The sequence below is a fragment of the Peromyscus maniculatus genome, chromosome 14, assembly GCF_049852395.1.
Source record: "Peromyscus maniculatus bairdii isolate BWxNUB_F1_BW_parent chromosome 14, HU_Pman_BW_mat_3.1, whole genome shotgun sequence".
NCBI classification, from domain to species: domain Eukaryota; kingdom Metazoa; phylum Chordata; class Mammalia; order Rodentia; family Cricetidae; genus Peromyscus; species Peromyscus maniculatus.
Genome location: NC_134865.1, coordinates 50,859,842 through 50,877,565, shown reverse-complemented (window position 1 = coordinate 50,877,565; position 17,724 = coordinate 50,859,842). Strand labels below are relative to the sequence as shown.

The window sequence follows — 17,724 nt, the reverse complement described above, 5'->3', positions numbered from 1 at the left end:
TGGAGATAGGTAGGTGGATCTCTGTGAGTTTGAGGCTAGCATAGTCTACATATACATCCTAGTCTATCTTGATAATTTCTGCAAAATGTGCCAGTTTTTTTTTTGTTGTTGTTGGTTTTTTTTTGTTTTTTTCGAGACAGGGTTTCTTTGTGTAGCTTTGCGCCTTTCCTGGAACTCACTTGGTAGACCAGGCTGGCCTCAAATTCACAGAGATCTGCCTGCCTCTGCCTCCAGAGTGCTGGGATTAAAGGCGTGCGCCACCACCGCCCGGCAAAATGTGCCAGTTTTATAAGAACTCAATTTGCTAATAACCCAATAGCCAGCCCAGCCACAGCTACATAGTAAGACCCTGTCAAAAAATTAACAAAATAAATAAGTAGTGATAATATTGACTGAATTCAAGTACATTGATTAAAATGAAAATATATATAAGAAATGAAATATATGAGTGAGACATTGCTGTGGGATGTCTTTCTGTATGCTGTGAATATGTGTGGCTCCCACTTGATAATAAATAAAGCTGCAGTGGTATTATGGCAGGGCAGGATGGAGCCAGGAGGGAAAATCCAAAAGAGATAATGAGAGGAGGGTGCAGTTGAGGAGATGAAGGAGCAACAAGTTGTCAGCAGACTGGTAATGCCATGGCCATGTGGCAACACAAAGATTAATAGGGATGGGTTAAATTAAGATGAAAGAATTAGCTAGCCAGAAGCTGAAGCCATAGGCCATACAGTTTGTAATTAATATAAGCCTCTGAGTGATTATTTTATAAGCATTTGCGGGACTGTGGGTGGGAGAGATTTGTCTGGATCATTGGGCTGGGAAGGACTGAGAAACATTCTGGCTACAAGACATAATAATCAGAACTGGGTTAAGGGTCTTTAGGAAAGTTTGTGAGGTTAGTGTAGTGTCAAGTCCAAAAGAATCAGAACAAATGGCTAACTGTGGTGCCTAATAACATTCGCAAGTATGAGCTGGCCTCCAGGCTCTCTCAGGTTCTCAAATACCTGTTATAGAGTCCATGCATTCTGGCTCTTCTCACCTCACCCCCAATCCTAAACATCTCCAGTTCATACGCTTCCCTTCCTCCAGCTTTTCATTCCCATATAACCGTGCCATTTCGGCTACATGCTCTTTGTTCTCTCACTTTGCCTTCCTCTCTTGGTCCTCTTCTCTTTCCATCCCCCTCTCCTCTCATGGCCAGATCCTATAGTCCACTACTTTCTCTTCCTGATCTGGACTCTTCCAGATGCCTCTGAATATATTCTCCCTCATATCTACAATAAAAAACCTTCCTGTCAACAATACCTTGGAATGGTCACCTCCTCACTTTATATAGATAGGAAATTTCTACAGGTATAGTACTACCTAGACATTGTTCCTTGAAACAAAACATCAACTACAACAAGGCTTAAGGAAGGCTTCAGAAAGGGAAGGGCAAGAGTCACTAAAGAAGTCTCCCATTGAGAGTGAGAAGACTATCTTTTAATTAAAAACATGTTCTTTAAATTGTGAAGAATATTCTGTTAGTGAAGAGAAAAATGAATTTTTCCAATAAATGACAAAAAAATCTGTTGATTCAAAATTTAAAACTATATTTTGAGCAGAAAAGAGTTCATTTCATAAGAAGTAGGCAGTTATAAAGAAGAACCAATTAAACCGAGATCTAAACTCTCCACATTGATTAGACAAGCCCCACTTTAAGGCCATTAGGGAAGCACTAAGAAGTTAGAACTGTTTGGCTCACAAATTGGAAGCTATAAGACACTGGGCTTTGCCCAAGTAATCACTGTACTTTTAAGTCTATCTTGATCATTTCTGCGAAATGTGCCACTTTTATAAGAACCCAATTTGCTATCTCAGTACTTGTTAATCTTCACTTTGTGCTTTAATGTGAAGAGGGAGCTTTATAAATTGGCAGCTGCAAGGTTGAAATCCAAACAGCAGTCTACAACTGAGCCAAGCAAGCCAGCAGGTTGAGTGGGGCAGGCTTCTAGGAAGCCTTCTTTTCCAGAATGGGGGACATTTTACTTAATTATAGGGAGGAATTCAAGTCGTGAAAGGTTCAAGTTAGTAATTAGGAAGCTGTGTTACTGAGTTGTGTCTTAAACTGAGGTACAAACAGTAGAATAGTTAAAAACCAGTTTTAGGACTGATATAAACTCAATTAATACTGAACTTTATTTAAATTAAAAGTGATTTGTTTGTTTTATGTGTATGAATGTTTTGCCTGTATGTATGTGTGTGCATTGTGCATGCCCCTGAGGCCCAAGAATGTCAGGAGAGAGCTTTGGATCCCCTGGGATTGGAGCCTGCTGTGAGCCTCCATGTGGGTGCTAGGTGTTCCTGCCTGGCAGCAGCCTGCCTCTGCCACAGAAGCAGTGACATCATCACCTGTGGCCAGGGCCCTTTCCACCGCCAGCTATGTGACATGTGCACCCCTTAAAAGTGCTCGCTGGGCGCAGCTCGCTCTCTTGCCTCTTGTCCCTCTTTCCCTGCTCTCTGTCTGTCCGCCTCTCTCCTGTCCCCACTCTGACATGGCCTTTCGCATTTTCACTTCCTCCCTCCCCTCCCCTAATAAACCTCCAGCACTAACTGTTTTGCTTAGTGGCACACCTTGGCAGGGCCCGAAAGGTACCCTTTCTTATTCTGTCTTTCTTATTTCATTCTTTCACTAGGAACCAACCCAGGGCACTCTACAAGAATAACAAGTACTCTTAACCTCTGAGCCAATTCTCCAGCCCTGAACTTTCTTTAAATTTTTTTTTTCTGCAGTAGAATCTGTGCATTTGAATCATGTGTACTGCTTCTTATATTCAGAGCTAAATGTATAAGATTGTCTATTTAGGCCTCAGAGAACAGCCTCCTAAATTTGAAGGTACTTTGTAAAATTCTTCTAAATAGTTATACACAGAAGTTTCTAGATTGCATGGGAAGTGAAGGCAGTATAGGAAAAGATGGCTGTCCAATCCAGGAGGTGTACCCTCACCAATTGCTGTGGACATAGTGACTACCAACACATACTTTGTTCCGTTATCCAAGAAGTTCACTACTATTTTTTTGGTAAGTTCACACATTGACTCATAACAAATTCTTTACCTACTCTGTTTAGGTTATACATGATAGCGATTTTATGAGGAAATTAGAAAGAAAATAGAAAAGTTGAAACTTATATATGCCCAAATGACCAATATTTTAGCTAAGCTTTGGCCACAACTCTGCATTACTGGCATGGATAGATAGCACTCAGTAACTCATGCTGCCTAGTAGGATAAGCAGGCTGATGGGTTACTGAACCAGTCATGGGAAAAAAAGAAAAGTAGGACATCTGTTTTGTCTGAGCTTGACTGGTTTCATACTCTGGAAGGGAAAACAGGATTTGGGAGCCAATGACGTTAGGAATGAGGATAGAATGCCAAGGGAGAGCCATAGGAAAACATGTATTAGGAGAGTGAACACAGGAAGAAGAGCTTCAAAGGCCAAGAAAACAGAGATTACAAATGAAGGATATGGCGGGAAACAGCAGGATAGGAAACTGTGATAAAGAGGCCTAACAGCTGTGGTTTTTTTTTTTAAACATAGTATTTCAATAAGGTGTTATCGAAATGAACATTTTTTTTTTTTTTTTTTTTGGTTTTTCGAGACAGGGTTTCTCTGTGTATAGCTTTGCGCCTTTCCTGGAGCTCACTTGGTAGCCCAGGCTGGCCTCGAACTCACAGAGATCCGCCTGCCTCTGCCTCCCGAGTGCTGGGATTAAAGGCGTGCGCCACCAACCCCCTGGCCGAAATGAACATTAATAAACACTGGTAGCAATGTACTATTCTGTGCTATGTAACAGCCTTTACCATTTCTCCTGATTTCTTTCTTTTTAATTCTATTTTTGAAATCTGAGTTTTGGAGCTGTAATGTTTGGAAGTCTTTTTATTATTAGGCTATAATTTCTCAGTACTAAGACACACATCTCTCTCACTTTGTATCCTAGCAATATACTTAAAGTTCACAGTGCATTCACTGAATTTATTGCATTATTGCTACTTTCTGTGACCCATGAACCAGTAGCTTTGGGCCAACCATAAGTTTGTTAGTGTTAGGTCCAATGGAAGCTCCACACCCCCAAACACTGGTGCCCATTCCCCTCTACCAAAGGAGCCATTTCCTTCTCACTGTCAGGAGGGATAAACGGCTATCTGCAGTGCCTACTGGCATACCAAAGCATATGCTAGCCTCCAGGCTCCCTCAGTGTCCTAGCTTTTCTCCCTTACCCTAAACTGTTCTAGCTCAGAAGCCCCACCCTCCAGCTTCTCATTCTTGTAACTTTGCTATTTTAGCCATGCTCTCTCTCTTCCTCTTCCTCTCTTTGTCCCTCTCTTGACCCTCTCTCTTGGTTCTTTCTCTCTTCCTCTCCCCCTACTCCCTCCTCTATGACTAAGATCTGTCTGCTGGCCATGTTTAGTATACTACTTTCTCTCCCTGCTCTGGACTCTTCCAGAAACCTCTGGCTAAACTCTCCCTCATAGCTACAATAAAAACCTTCTCCTCAGCCATACCTTGGGGCAGTCATGTCCTCACTTTATACAGTTAGAAAGATAAAGTCTTAGCCCACTCCAACTGATTCATTAAGACCAGGTAGCTTATATCCATACACAACGCATGTTTCCTGGGACTGACTAAACAGTCTCCCTCAGTCATTAGTCCATCTGATACACTGCAGTCATTTTATTTTTCTAAAATAATGACTTACTCTATAACTTCTGCTGGTAAAAAAAAAAAAGTTTAAAATTTAACTGATTTGGGCAACTCTATCTTGATTGAAAAGCCTTTTAAAACCCAACCTCAAATATTTACCAAATTTATGTGTATTCTTTCTACCCCAATCTATAGTTCTAATCAGTCTGGCCTATTATTTATTGCAAACTTTATTTCCTATTTGGATTAACATATCTTTTCCTATCTAGATCCTACTAATCCTTCAAATTCTTTATAAAACTTGTTCTGACTATGTAAAGCTTATAGTTGCTTCAGTTCATCTGACATATTTTTATCACATCTTCAAAATCATAACAAAGAGTTGGGTAAAATTAATCTCAAGAAATTTATATTTCATTTCTGCCTCTGCACTAGCTAGCTTTATAATGTCAGATAAATTCCTTAATATCTCTGGGTTTCAAAATTAGACTTTTTAAAGAAGAAAAAAACTGTGGGGCATTTACCCATCAACCCCACAGCTCCCCAGAGTTTTCTTGAGTGTGAGCAGCAGGAAATATTAGATAGAAGGATTTATTGCGGAGAATCTTGAGGAGATAAACAGATAGAAAATAAAGGATAGCCTCAAGAGGGCCTGGAACCTTTTCCAATGGGCCCGACTGTGTCTGCCCCACAGTTTTTATAGAGACGCCAAGGGGTGGAGCAAAAGACCTCCTCCCCAGCACAGCCAAGTGCAGACCATCTCAGACACCTGCACTCAGGCCCGTGGTCCTAATCATCCTCTACGCGGACCTGCTGGGTAAAGCCACAAGCAACCCGAAAACGGGCTCCCACAAAAAACAAAACAAAACTCCAATGTATTGTATTCTATAAAGTGTGAGAAAAATATGGGAAATGTATTTTAATATAAACTTATTATTTGTAAATGAACATTCAAAAAATAAAGTTAACTTTCAGGTATTTGAAGTATTCCTCTTAAAATTCTCGCTAACTCACCATATTTTTTTAAACAAAAGGTACACAAAACAAAGGCCAACTTTATAGGCTGAAGAAACGGCTCCCCAGTTAAGAGCTCTTGCAGAGGATCCAGGTTTGGTTTCCAGTACTCACATGACAGCTCACAACTGCCTATTATTCCAGTCCTAGGGATCTGATGCCCTCTTTGGCCTCCACAGCAGTAGACATACATGCTGTACAGACATACATGCAGGCTAAACACCCACAGAGATATAAAATAAATAAATAAATGGCAAACTTTAGCTCAATTCAATTTAAACAGTTCTAACAACTTATTCTTCTTGTTTATATTGACTGTAAAAATCAAGATAAATAACAAGAGCTGGAAAGTATAATTCACACAGAATGTAAAAACCACATTCAATCCTTTTTAAATGATAAGAATACAAGGATTACTTTCTACCCTTATCCACATAGCTTAGCATGGTTCTGTGATTGAAAGCATTCCAGAGCTGTTTCTCACCCAGGGTTCCTCCCATGGCAACTTGTTTCCTTGCTGAGATTCTCTTAGAAGCTTCTGTATAACAATATTTGCTTTCATTAGAAAAGGGAATGCATAGCAAAAAGAATGAAGAGGCAACCTACACAGAATATCAATAGCTGTACAGTAATGCACCTTGTTTCCCTTGCTAAATTCCCAGTGCAGATTTCCATTAGAATAGCTGTAAATTCTTTCCTCCCACATTCCACCTCTGAGTTCTAAACCATTCATTCTGGGCTTAATACAGCACTCTAAGACTGGAAAGGTCTATATTAGCAACACTCACTTAAACAACAACCCTGTTCTCAGTTTTATGAAGGTATTGCTACCAAACAGAAGGATATACACTAGAAAGTGGTACATTTCTCTCCATTGCCTATCCAGGTTTTCTAGTTTGTTGTTCTGTTTGCTGTTTTCAGTGTATGCTTTGAGGTTAAATTTAAAGTCAACACTACACTACCAGAAGATGTCTATGACACATTTAGTAAGGACTTTACACAAGTAGACATCAGTGTTAGGTCACAGGCCTTCTCGCTGTCCCCCCACCTTGGTCCACCCTGCTCCCACAGCTCTCCAAGGCAGGCATTCTGCAGTGTCCTTGTACTCTTCCCTCCTTGCGGCTGGAAACAAACTCAAGTTATAACCTGACTTTCAGTGCCTTGTGACTTCTGGCACGTAGGCTAGGTTACCTTGATATGGAGCTTTATTGTAGTGGGTAGCCATTCCAACTTGGATCTGGAAGTTCCAACCCCCATTGAGACTCTGGCAACTGTCACGCCTACGAGGTGGGGCCAGGGGAGGTGCACAGAGAGAGCGCTGGCCCATCCAGCTCTGGGGTCTCCAGGCGCCTCCCCTGGCCCCGCCTTGTAGGCGTGACAGTTGCCAGAGTCTCAGTGGGGGTTGGAACTTCCAGATCCAAGCTGGAATGGCTACCCACTACACTTTATTGTCCCACCCTAAAGATTCTCTTTGTTCTTAGACTCTGAAGGAATGACAGGTCTGTGTTCCTTGAGGGCCCTACCATGGCTGCCTGCATATGGCCTTGATGCTATCTTTCCTAATTGCTCTCCCACTTCAGGATCTCTCTCTCTCTCTCTCTCTCACACACACACACACACACACACACACACACACACACACACACACACACACACGCATATACATATCCCATGAAAAATATCAACAAACCAAAACAACACCAAAAAGTGCAACAATAAAAGTGAGGATAGGCTGGACGGTGGTGACAAACGCCTTTAATTCCAGCATTTGGGTGACAGAACATGGCGGATCTCTGAGTTCAAGGACAGCCTGGGCTACAGAGTGAGATCCAGGACAGGCACCAAAACAACACACAGAAACCCTGTCTCGAAAAAAAATCAAAACCAAACCCAAACAAACCAAAACAAAAAAAAAAAAAACAAAAGTGAGGATAGATAGAATTATGGGCCAGAGGAGTACAATTTAGGCCTAAGATGCTTAATAATAATTAAAATGCTCCTTTAACCTTTACATGTCTTCAAGGGTCCATTAATGCATTTGATGGCAGGGGCAGCACCACTCTTTAGAGGAAACTAAGACTGTCTCCTGGAGTTTTAGGTTTGCTCACTTTATCTTTGTGTATTTTTTTTTTTTTTTTTTTTTTTTGGTTTTTTGAGACAGGGTTTCTCTGTGTAGCCCTGGCTGTCCTGGAACTCACTCTGTAGTCCAGGCTGTCCTGGAACTCACAGAGATCTACCTGCCTCTGCTTCCCGAGTGCTGGGATTAAAGGTGTGCACCACTAACGCCAGATGAACACAAACAGTGAGGATTTTAAAAAGGAATGAAGTTTAAAGACACACACACAATATTCAGGAAAGAAGAATTTTAAAAAGTTCCCCATATAATGTCAATGTCGAAGGTTTGGACTGTGCCTACCTTTCATCTAGGATGGGTTAACAGTACACCTACTAGAACATACCTTATAAAATGATAGGACAGAGCCTCTTTAAACGCACTCATCTTAAAGAAAGGATCAATGAATAATGAACTTTTTCCAGTGACAAGGTAGTGACAAGGGAGACAGTGATACAGGTGACAGATACATGGTATCCATCACTCTGGTGGGTCTAGTTTTATCTGCACTAGATTAATGTCTAGTGTTATTAAAGCAGTGACACTTCTAGAGAAGAGGAATCCGTGCCTTGTGAAAAGGTCTAAGTAGCAGTGTTGTTTACTATTTAGTAGTGGGATGCCCAGAAAACAGAGACTTTTTTTTTAAAGATTATTTATTTATTTATTATGTATACAGTGTTCTGCGTACACACCAGAAGAGGGCACCAGATCTCATTACAGATGGTTGTGAGCTGGGAATTGAACTCTGTCCTCTGAAAGAACAGCCAGTGCTCTTAACCACTGGGTCATCTCTCCAGCCTCACTTTAAAAAAAAAAAAAAAAAAGATAAGACAAACCACTAAAAACTGAAAGAAACATTTGGAGAATTTACTGAAGATCTAAGTTGATTTGGTAGGTATGGGCAATGTGTTCTTAAAGATGGGCAGGTATAGTTAATGCACCTCCTTTGCAACTCAATAGGTGAAGCTGGAAGAAATCTGGGTCACACAGGATACACAATTAATGTCCAAGCCCATGGAAAACAAGTGTGCTTAAATGTCAAACAATCAGGTAAGACTAGTTTTGACAGTTTCTCTTAGGCTTCTCACCTCTATTCCCAGTGTCTTTGTTGAAATAAAAGTGTGAAAAGCAATGACATCATCACCCATATTTCTAGTTGGTTAAAGCCAATTACATGAAAAAACATATCTCTATTTACCACACTATATCAAAGTAAAATATTTTTCCTTTTATAATACCCATTCTAAGAAAATATTTATTCCTAAAGTTCATATGTACCTCATATAATCCTTAGGCTATGGAAGAATGTGACCAATGAAAATCATGCTGTTCAGCCTGTATCTTTAGCGTCAACTCCATCTACTCCAATAATCTAAATATTCATATTTCAGAATAATTACTTTTCAAAGAAAAATATACTTACTTGTCTCCCACAATTCCCAGGTTGATTGTGGGGTAACCATGTTCCTGAATTGTTGCTAGAAGTGTTGACCGATTGCTGTCTCGAATCTTTCCTGGTAAGAGGTCATCTTCAGGATTTAGCAGCTACAAAGCCAAAAAATCACCACTAATTATTTTCTTAGGTAATGTTGCCTATGCTAATGGAAGAAATTAGATGTGAATAAGCTAAGCATTTGGGCATCTATGATGGCATCTGGCATGTAGAATTTATATTATATATACTCAAACTTTGAATAAATATTTTAAGTAAAGGAGAATGTTAGCTGAACAGTGTGTCAAATTTCACACTAGCTTTGGCTATAATTCGGCAATAATGTCAAGGAGAAACTGGGCTTCCCTAGAAACTGATTATTATAAAACTATCTTTGGTCTGGCAATACTACCTTACAATTCATCTTAAAATATTTTTTATGTGTATGGGTATTTTGCCTGAATGTATGTCTATGCACCATACATGTTCTTGGTGCCCACTGAGGCCCGAAGAGAGCTTTGGATTCCCTGGAACTGGACTTACAGGTGTTTTTGAATTGCTGAATGGGTGCTGGGAGTCAAACCTGAGTCCTCAGGAAGAGCAACCAGTCTCCTAGCCATTGAGACATCTCTCCAACCCTCTCCCAATTTATCTGACAATGAGACTATCTGAGATTCTCAAGTCTGAAGAGAACAACCATTTGATTTTTCTCTTTCAAGCTTTCTGGTATGTTTTCTGAAGTGGAATCAACAGTATTCAAGAAACACTTCTTTGAAAGAAACAGTTATTGTTTTGCCTGAGACACAAACTTAAACAAGGAATACGTTTCTATACCCATCCACAATTCCACTTCTCTGAGTTAATATTTACTAATGGTGTCTATGAAGAAAACTTACTTTATGTTAAGATGTTTCAATAAGGAGTCAGCTTATTCAGTACAGTAACATCTTTGGATTCAGATTAAATGTAAATTACTCAAATGCTTTACCTTAATTTTCTCATTTATAAAATGACTTCATTACAGCCACCCTGTAATGTACTTGTCAGAATTTAAGTAACAGTTTATGCAGATAAATGTGATTTATTATGTTATTGATTATATATCATTAATATCAATATATTACCAATACTATATTACATTATTATATAGTGTTATTAATAATATTAATGCATTATATTGTTATTAATGATTCAATAAATGTGACTTTCTTTCCTAATGTCAGATTGTCTACATTCCCTTTGGTTCTCATATTGTTACAACTAGGGGCTAGTTCACACCGTATTTGTTTACAGTGCGAACACAGACTCTTATGACTGTAAAATACTCAAGAAAAGGAGCCCTTAACCCACTACACACACACTGAAGATTACATGTAAGTTATATTTTGAGAGACAGCAAGATGGCTCTCAGTGGGTAAAGATACTTGTCCTAAGTCTGATAGCCTGAGTTTGACCCTTGGAACTCATGTACATGCACAGAAGAGAAATAACTATACAAAGTTGTACTTTTACCTTCCCAAATACACCATGGCATGCATGTGCCTCAACCCTCCCCAATAATAATAAAGTTAAAACGAGAGAGTGGTACTTGAGTTTCAGAAACATTATAAAGTTAATATGAGTGTGTTCTTTTTAAGGTGCTGAGGATCATATTCAGGGCCCCCTGTGCCACAGTACTGAGCTGCAACCTCACACCCAAAGCACCACTTGGTAGTAGGCTGAGCAGGAGGCAGACAGCAAGCCTATCATCTTAGATACTTTGTCTGTTAATATGGGAACACCCAGGGCAATAACCACAGTTGCCCTTTAATCTTCCTTCTGATTCATTAGTGATTTATGCACCCAGAGTTTTGGCATTATGTTAAAAAGTAGTGGCTTTGAAATGATTTCCTTACAAAGAGGCTGCAAATATACTCTCTGCCATGTCACCTGGAAGTCTTCCCTTAAACAATGTACTAATTTACCTTTATCATATGCCACAGGACACTGTGATCCACATCTAAACTTAGTCACTGCCAGTGACTGGAAAACTGCTACTGCAGTGCTGATATAGAGAATTATCTGATCACAACCAGCCAAAGTATTGTACTGATAATTCTACAGAGGACATGACCGGCAGCTCTTTAATTCTGTTAGTCAGACAAGTTGTTTTAAGAAGAAAACTGCACGTTTATATTATTATTATTGGTGTTATGGTATTTTTTTGCCCCTGTTATATACATTTTTGAAAACAGTTCTAGAAATCAGAGACTAGTTAGAGATAACTAGAGAACCAGTAGTTTGTAAAATTGACATAATGAAATAATAGTTGGTTAAAGGAGGGGGTAGATTTACAGTTCATTTAAAGTATTTTTAAAGAAGCATACAGCATTAAATGGAAATCTAAATATATAAGAATAAACCCACAATTTTCCTCTTTACAACTTAATCCCATTTTCTGTTATATTTCCAGCCATGTCAGGAATGGTGCTTAAAACTTATTACAATTAAAATACAAAAGAGGAAAAAAAATACAAAGTAAAACAAAATCTATTTTATCATCTCTTTCCTATGTACCACTTAAGTTCCCATTTCTTATTTCTGGTATCATCAATGGTGCTACTACTAAATTCTTAGCTTTTCAATACTCAATTTTTTTAAAAAAAGATTTATTTATTATGTATACAATATGCCTGTGTAGCAGAAGAGGGCACCAGATCTCATTATTGATGGTTGTGAGCCACCATGTGGTTGCTGGGAATTGAACTTAGGACTCTGGAAGAACAGCCAGTGCTTTTAACCTCTGAGCCATCTCTCCAGCCCGAAACTCAATTTTTGGATGTTGACTTTTCCCTTTGTAGTCTACTCTCTTACCAAAGACCTCAATGATTAAAACCTTTTTCCCTTTCATTTCTTTTTTTTTTTCTTTTTTGTTTTTTGAGACACAGTCTCATTATGCAGTCTAGCCGGAAACTTGCTATGTGGACCAGGCTGGACCTGCCACTGTCTCTCTAGTGCTGGGATATGTGCCACCATATCTGGCTCCATTCTATTTCATCTCATTTTCATCAGTCTGCTACCAGCATCTCCACAATTTCATATCAACAGCCCAAGTCTCCAGGTCTAGGCATTCAGTTTATTCTATCTGAGATTTTGTAAAGCCTTACAAGTGGGTGCCTTGCTAATAAACTTTCCTTCTGAGTAATGAAGCAGAAACATGAACTTGAAATACTGTACTATTGCCTGTGTAATACTTAAACTGTACCAAACCACAGTGTGTAACTCACACTATTATAAGAGATCGTTTCTTTCTTTCTTTCTTTCTTTCTTTCTTTCTTTCTTTCTTTCTTTCTTTCTTTCTTTCTTTCTTTCTTTCTTTCTTTCTTTCCTTCTTTTTCTTCCTTCCTTCCTTCCTTCCTTCCTTCCTTCCTTCCTTCCTTCCTTCCTTCCTTCCTTCCTTCCTTCCTTCCTTCCTTCCTTCCTTCCTTCCTTCCTTTTTTAAAGACTTATTCATTTATCTGATATATGTGAGTGCTCCTCTGCATGTTTGCCTTTATGCTGGATGAGGGCATCAGTCTGACTAGAGATGGTTGTGAGCCACATGTGGTTGCTGGGAACTAAACACAGGTCCTCTGGAAGAACAGCCAACTCTTAAGAGCTAAGGCATCTCTCCAGCCCCATGAAGTGACAGTTTTAATACAAACATTTCGATCTCTGTACTCTGACATAGGATCATGGACACACTAATTTAATTGTAGCCCCAAGTGGGCTAAAAGGTGAGAAAGACTGTTGCAGCAAGTCACCTACTTTACAAATTCTTACCAGTCTGTTCTTGTTACTGTCCTCACTAACAGCTCCTTGAGAACCAACCAATAACCAATTCCAGTCCTCAAAATCATGTATGTACACTGTTGTAGCTGCCTTCTTTTGAGATATTGCTGAGATTTTGTAGTACAATAGAAAAGTATGTCATCTCAAAATATGCTATTTTGGTATACAGATGATTTTTGATCTGAAGGCAACTATGAAGCACCAAGTACAAGAGCTCTTTTAAGCCATGTGGTGGTGCATACCTGTATTCCAGTGCTTGGGAGCTGGAGGTAGAATGATTAGGAGTTCAAAGTCATCCTCAGTCACATCCTCAGTCAGAGATTAGCTATGTGAGACCTTGTCATGTAGCTAGCTATGTCAGCCAATAATATAGTTAATACGCCCACCCCCAAACACACACACACAAATAAATAAGTAAATGCAATGCACTAAAAGAAAGGATTTAGGTAAGAAGTCTTGTCACTGAGGTGCTCTTATTGGTTATGCTGTACTTCTCTCAATTCTTAGTCCTTTGCTCAGGGGATATGGTGGTTTAAATGCTGAATGTCTCCTCACAGCTTCATAGACATTTGGTCTATAGTTGGTAGTGCTGTCTGGGGCATCATCGAACCTTTTCAGAGGTTCAGTCTTGCTTGAGGAAGTAAATCACTGGGGGCTTGTATAGACAGCCCCACTTCCTATCTTCTTTCTGTTTCCGGTGGGTGGATGGAAATGTACTGAGCCAGCTTCTTGTTCCTGGGGACGTTGGCGAGCCTCTCCTGCCATTACAGACTCTAGCCCTCTAGAACTGTATGCTAAAACAAACCCTTTCTCCCTCAAATTCCATTGTCACGGTATTTTATCACAGCAATAGGAAAGTCACTAGTACAGAGCATTTCTCTATGGTGACAAGTTCACTTACTCTGAATTATGATCGTTATTGGTTGAGTTCCCAAAGTTAGTTATTTTCTTTGTCATAAAATAAGGTTCTTGGGGCATTTTGGTTATTTGATCAGACATGTACTACTTTTTTCCCTTGGTGCAGAGATGCTAGGGCACATATTTGATACTAATAGGCATTTTATCTACCAATTGGTTACATTTATGTCTCTAAGATATTTTTATTAGTTTATAAGTCATGTATTTTATTTGATAAACTGGACTGGAGGGAAATTTCTTCTTTGTTTATTTATTTATTTTTGTTTATTTATTTTTTTGTTTTTTCGAGACAGGGTTTCTCTGTGTAGCTTTGCGCCTTTCCTGGAACTCATTTGGTAGCCCAGGCTGGCCTCGAACTCACAGAGATCCGCCTGCCTCTGCCTCCTGAGTGCTGGGATTAAAGGCATGCGCCACCATCGCCCGGCCTGGGAAATTTCTTCTTTATCCATTCTGACTGTTAATTTTTAGGGTCCAATGCTGAGAGTTCAACTTTTATGTTTAGATAATGAATTCATGCATTCACCAAATGATGAATGACCTGTTGATGTAACTCTAGCTTGTTTGGTCTTGTATTTATCTTTATAAAAGGCATTCTTTTATCAAGGACAAATACAGTACTTGGAGTACTTTTAACATGACTATAATATTCACACAAAAATACTTTAAGAACAAAGGGGGAATATAATTTTAGATATTCAATGATTAGCATTTTATTGTTATGTAAAGATTCAAAAGGAAATCTTGAAAGAAAGGTAAAAGTTCTTTTGTTAAATCCTCATGAAGAGAATCTCCGTCTTAATTTGTCTAAATGACAAATTGACTTAGTTTAGTATAAGAGTCCTCCCTCTCTTTCTCTATCTCTTTCTATTAAATCTCCAGAGATTTAATACTATGGTTTTAATGATTTCATCATGTGCCTAGGACTCACTTTCTCAGACACTGAAATGGCTTTGCCTGCATCTAAGACTTGTGTGTAAGAGGAAGGTTGTAACTTTTTGCAGTGGTCAGTAACTATTTTCATCTGCCTTGCAAGCAGCAGCTCTTTTATACACCTTCACTTTTCTTTCACCATTTTCTAGAAAATTTATTACTTGCTCAAACTCTAATTTGATGATATATGCATACCCTAGAATATCACATCAAGATCAACAGATTTCTCTCACCCCCCCCCCCCAGGTGCGCACAGAGTCAGATTATAATAGAATTTATTTTTATTGAAATAGCTTTTACTTATTGCTCTGAAAAAGATGTAAAGTTAAGCTAACTCTCTTAGCTACTTGGTTACAAGATAAGACAAGACAATAAAGAGGAACATTTATAGCTTGCAAGCACAATTTAAGGAGTTTAAAAAATTGGTTTATGGTCTAGGGAAATAGCGAGTTAGTAAAGTGCCTGAGTTTGGATCCCTAGCACCCATGTTAAACAAACAGACAAACAAACATGTCCCCTTAGCAAAAGCTTATAATCCCAGTGCTGGTTGAGCTCTAGCTTCAGTAAGAGAATAAAACACTGTTCTTTTCTCCTTCTTTGTTTTTCTGTTTTTGAGAGGGAAAGAGGAAGGGAAAGGGAGAGAATGAGAAGTTAGGTGGGCAGGAAGGCAGGAGGGATCCAGGAGGAGTTGAGTGAGGGTAAAGAATATAATCAAAATACACTACAAGAAAAAACCACTTGAATGTGAGTAGCCACGTCCAGAACTTTAATTCCAGCACTTGGGGGGCAGGCAGATCTCTGTGAGTTCGAGGCCAGCTTGGTCTGCATAGTGAGTTCCAGGCCATCTAGAGCTACATAATGAGACCCAGTTTCAAAAACAAAAAACAAAACAGCTACACCAAAAAACAAATGAAAGAAAAGTATGTATATTTAATTTTGTTTAAAATGGTTAAGATAGTGGATTGTATTTTGAATGTTTCACTACAATAACTTTTTTAAGTTAAAAAACCACTGATGATACTGTTAAAAAGTAGTTTCATGGAATAGTGACACCGTTGTCAGGAGAGGCAACTAGGAGGAGGCATTTTTTGGTTGGGAAGGCAAAGATGGTGAATTAGAGGAAACAAAGATGGAAATATCCAAAGAAAACTGAAGATGGTGGCTTGATGTATTTATGTGTAGAGAGATGGTATCATCGAGAGCCCAAATCAGAAGATAAACATAAAGGCTGGGAAGGGATGAAGATCAGCTGCCTTAAGTGTAAAAGTGGCACCCTATCTCCTGGACTCCTACTTTGTAATTTCACGATCTTAAATACTATAGTTATGCTGGTAACTTTCAATGTATATCTTCATCTCAAATCTTTCTTTTATTATCACATTTCTTGTGGGCTTTCTAATAGATACCTTAATCGTAGTATGTTCAAAACAGATGTCCTAATTTCTACTGCCCAGCCGTTCTTAGTTGGGTAAACAGCGATCCTTAGACTTGTGTAGATAAAAACATAGAGCTCATCTTGATTCCCTACATTTTTTGATATTCTACTTTAAATTACTTATCAAGCTCTGCCAGTTTTATCTTCACAATATATTGTGGGTCTGGTATGTCTCACCATCTCTCCACTGCACTTCAGTGAAATTTTCTCAGTACATCTCATAGCCTACCTTTTTTCTTTGTCTCTCCTACATGCTGCACTACTTAACAGAATGCAGTTAATGCCTTAAGACTCATTCTATTCACTTATGCTCTCTGCTACTCTCTACTGTTCCAAGTTGGGCATTGAGATTAAAATGGTGTAGGGTCTGTCACCTCTCCATCTTTATTTTCTTTTTACACACCTTCTACTTTTCTTACCGCCACATGGACCTTGCTATTCCTCAGCTATGATAAATATGTACCCTACCTCAGGAACTTCCTTTGGTTGTTCATCTGTCTAGAATAAACTGCCCTCACATGGCATGTGCTGTGGATGCCAAATTTCACTTCAGCTGTCAGCTCTAATCACCCTATCTATAACAGAAGATTTTACCAATCAGGTCGAGACAAGAAAATAAAACTCATCTAGGTGTTTCCAGTAAAGGGGGTGGGAGAAGACTTTTAAATACAAGGCATTGATTATAAATGTGTTGTAAAACTTGGAGGCATAAACAGAGAGAATGGTGTTACTAAAGACCAGTGACTGCAGAAAGCTGCCCCTGTGTTCAGAGCTGCTGGAATGTGATGGGTCTAAGAGGTGGGCTCCTGCTTCTGCTAATTCTTTCACCTCACTTCTACCTTCTATTGCCACGTGAATGCATTCAAACAGCAAAACTTAAGTAGAGGCTTAGAGTGCCTCATGCATGAAATCCCAGCACCCAGGAGACTGAGGCAGGAGGGTTATAAACTTGAGACCAGTATGAACTACATAGTGAGATGATCTCAAAAACCTAAAAACCTAGTATTTAGACAAGAGCTGGAAAGAACCTGGAACATTTAGTCTCCAGGCTTTCACTCCAATTGCAATAGCAGGGCTGGTGTTGGGTAAGTGTCCACAGACAGTAGTCTGTGTCCAGTCTATTATTTTACCCCTCTATTTCTATTGCTATTTGTGCCATTATCACTATTTGCTTATTGACTACTTCCCAGTTAGACTCTCAACTGTGTATAAACAGGGAGCTTGTCTTTCCGACCTACCACAGACCTCCTGTACCACAGCACTGCCCTTCACTAGTAGCATAGTAAGTGGGGAGGGTTGGGAGTGGTGCACTACAGGGGAGAGAGGAATTTAAAATGTATTTCAAGGTTTTCTTACAGATATATAATGCATGTTGAACATATATTC

General features: G+C 39.2%; 1 protein-coding gene across 13 annotated transcripts in view; it reads right to left on the bottom strand.

Moving 5' to 3' along the window:
* Nucleotides 1–17,724, bottom strand: part of Gphn (gephyrin) — a 400,632-nt gene that overhangs the window by 35,635 nt on the left and 347,273 nt on the right. For all 13 annotated transcript variants that reach the window (XM_076551603.1, XM_076551612.1, XM_076551606.1 and 10 more), the window contains one exon: nucleotides 9,237–9,358. In XM_076551603.1, the coding sequence (XP_076407718.1) occupies nucleotides 9,237–9,358 (122 nt within the window). The remainder of the gene's footprint in view (nucleotides 1–9,236; nucleotides 9,359–17,724) is intronic.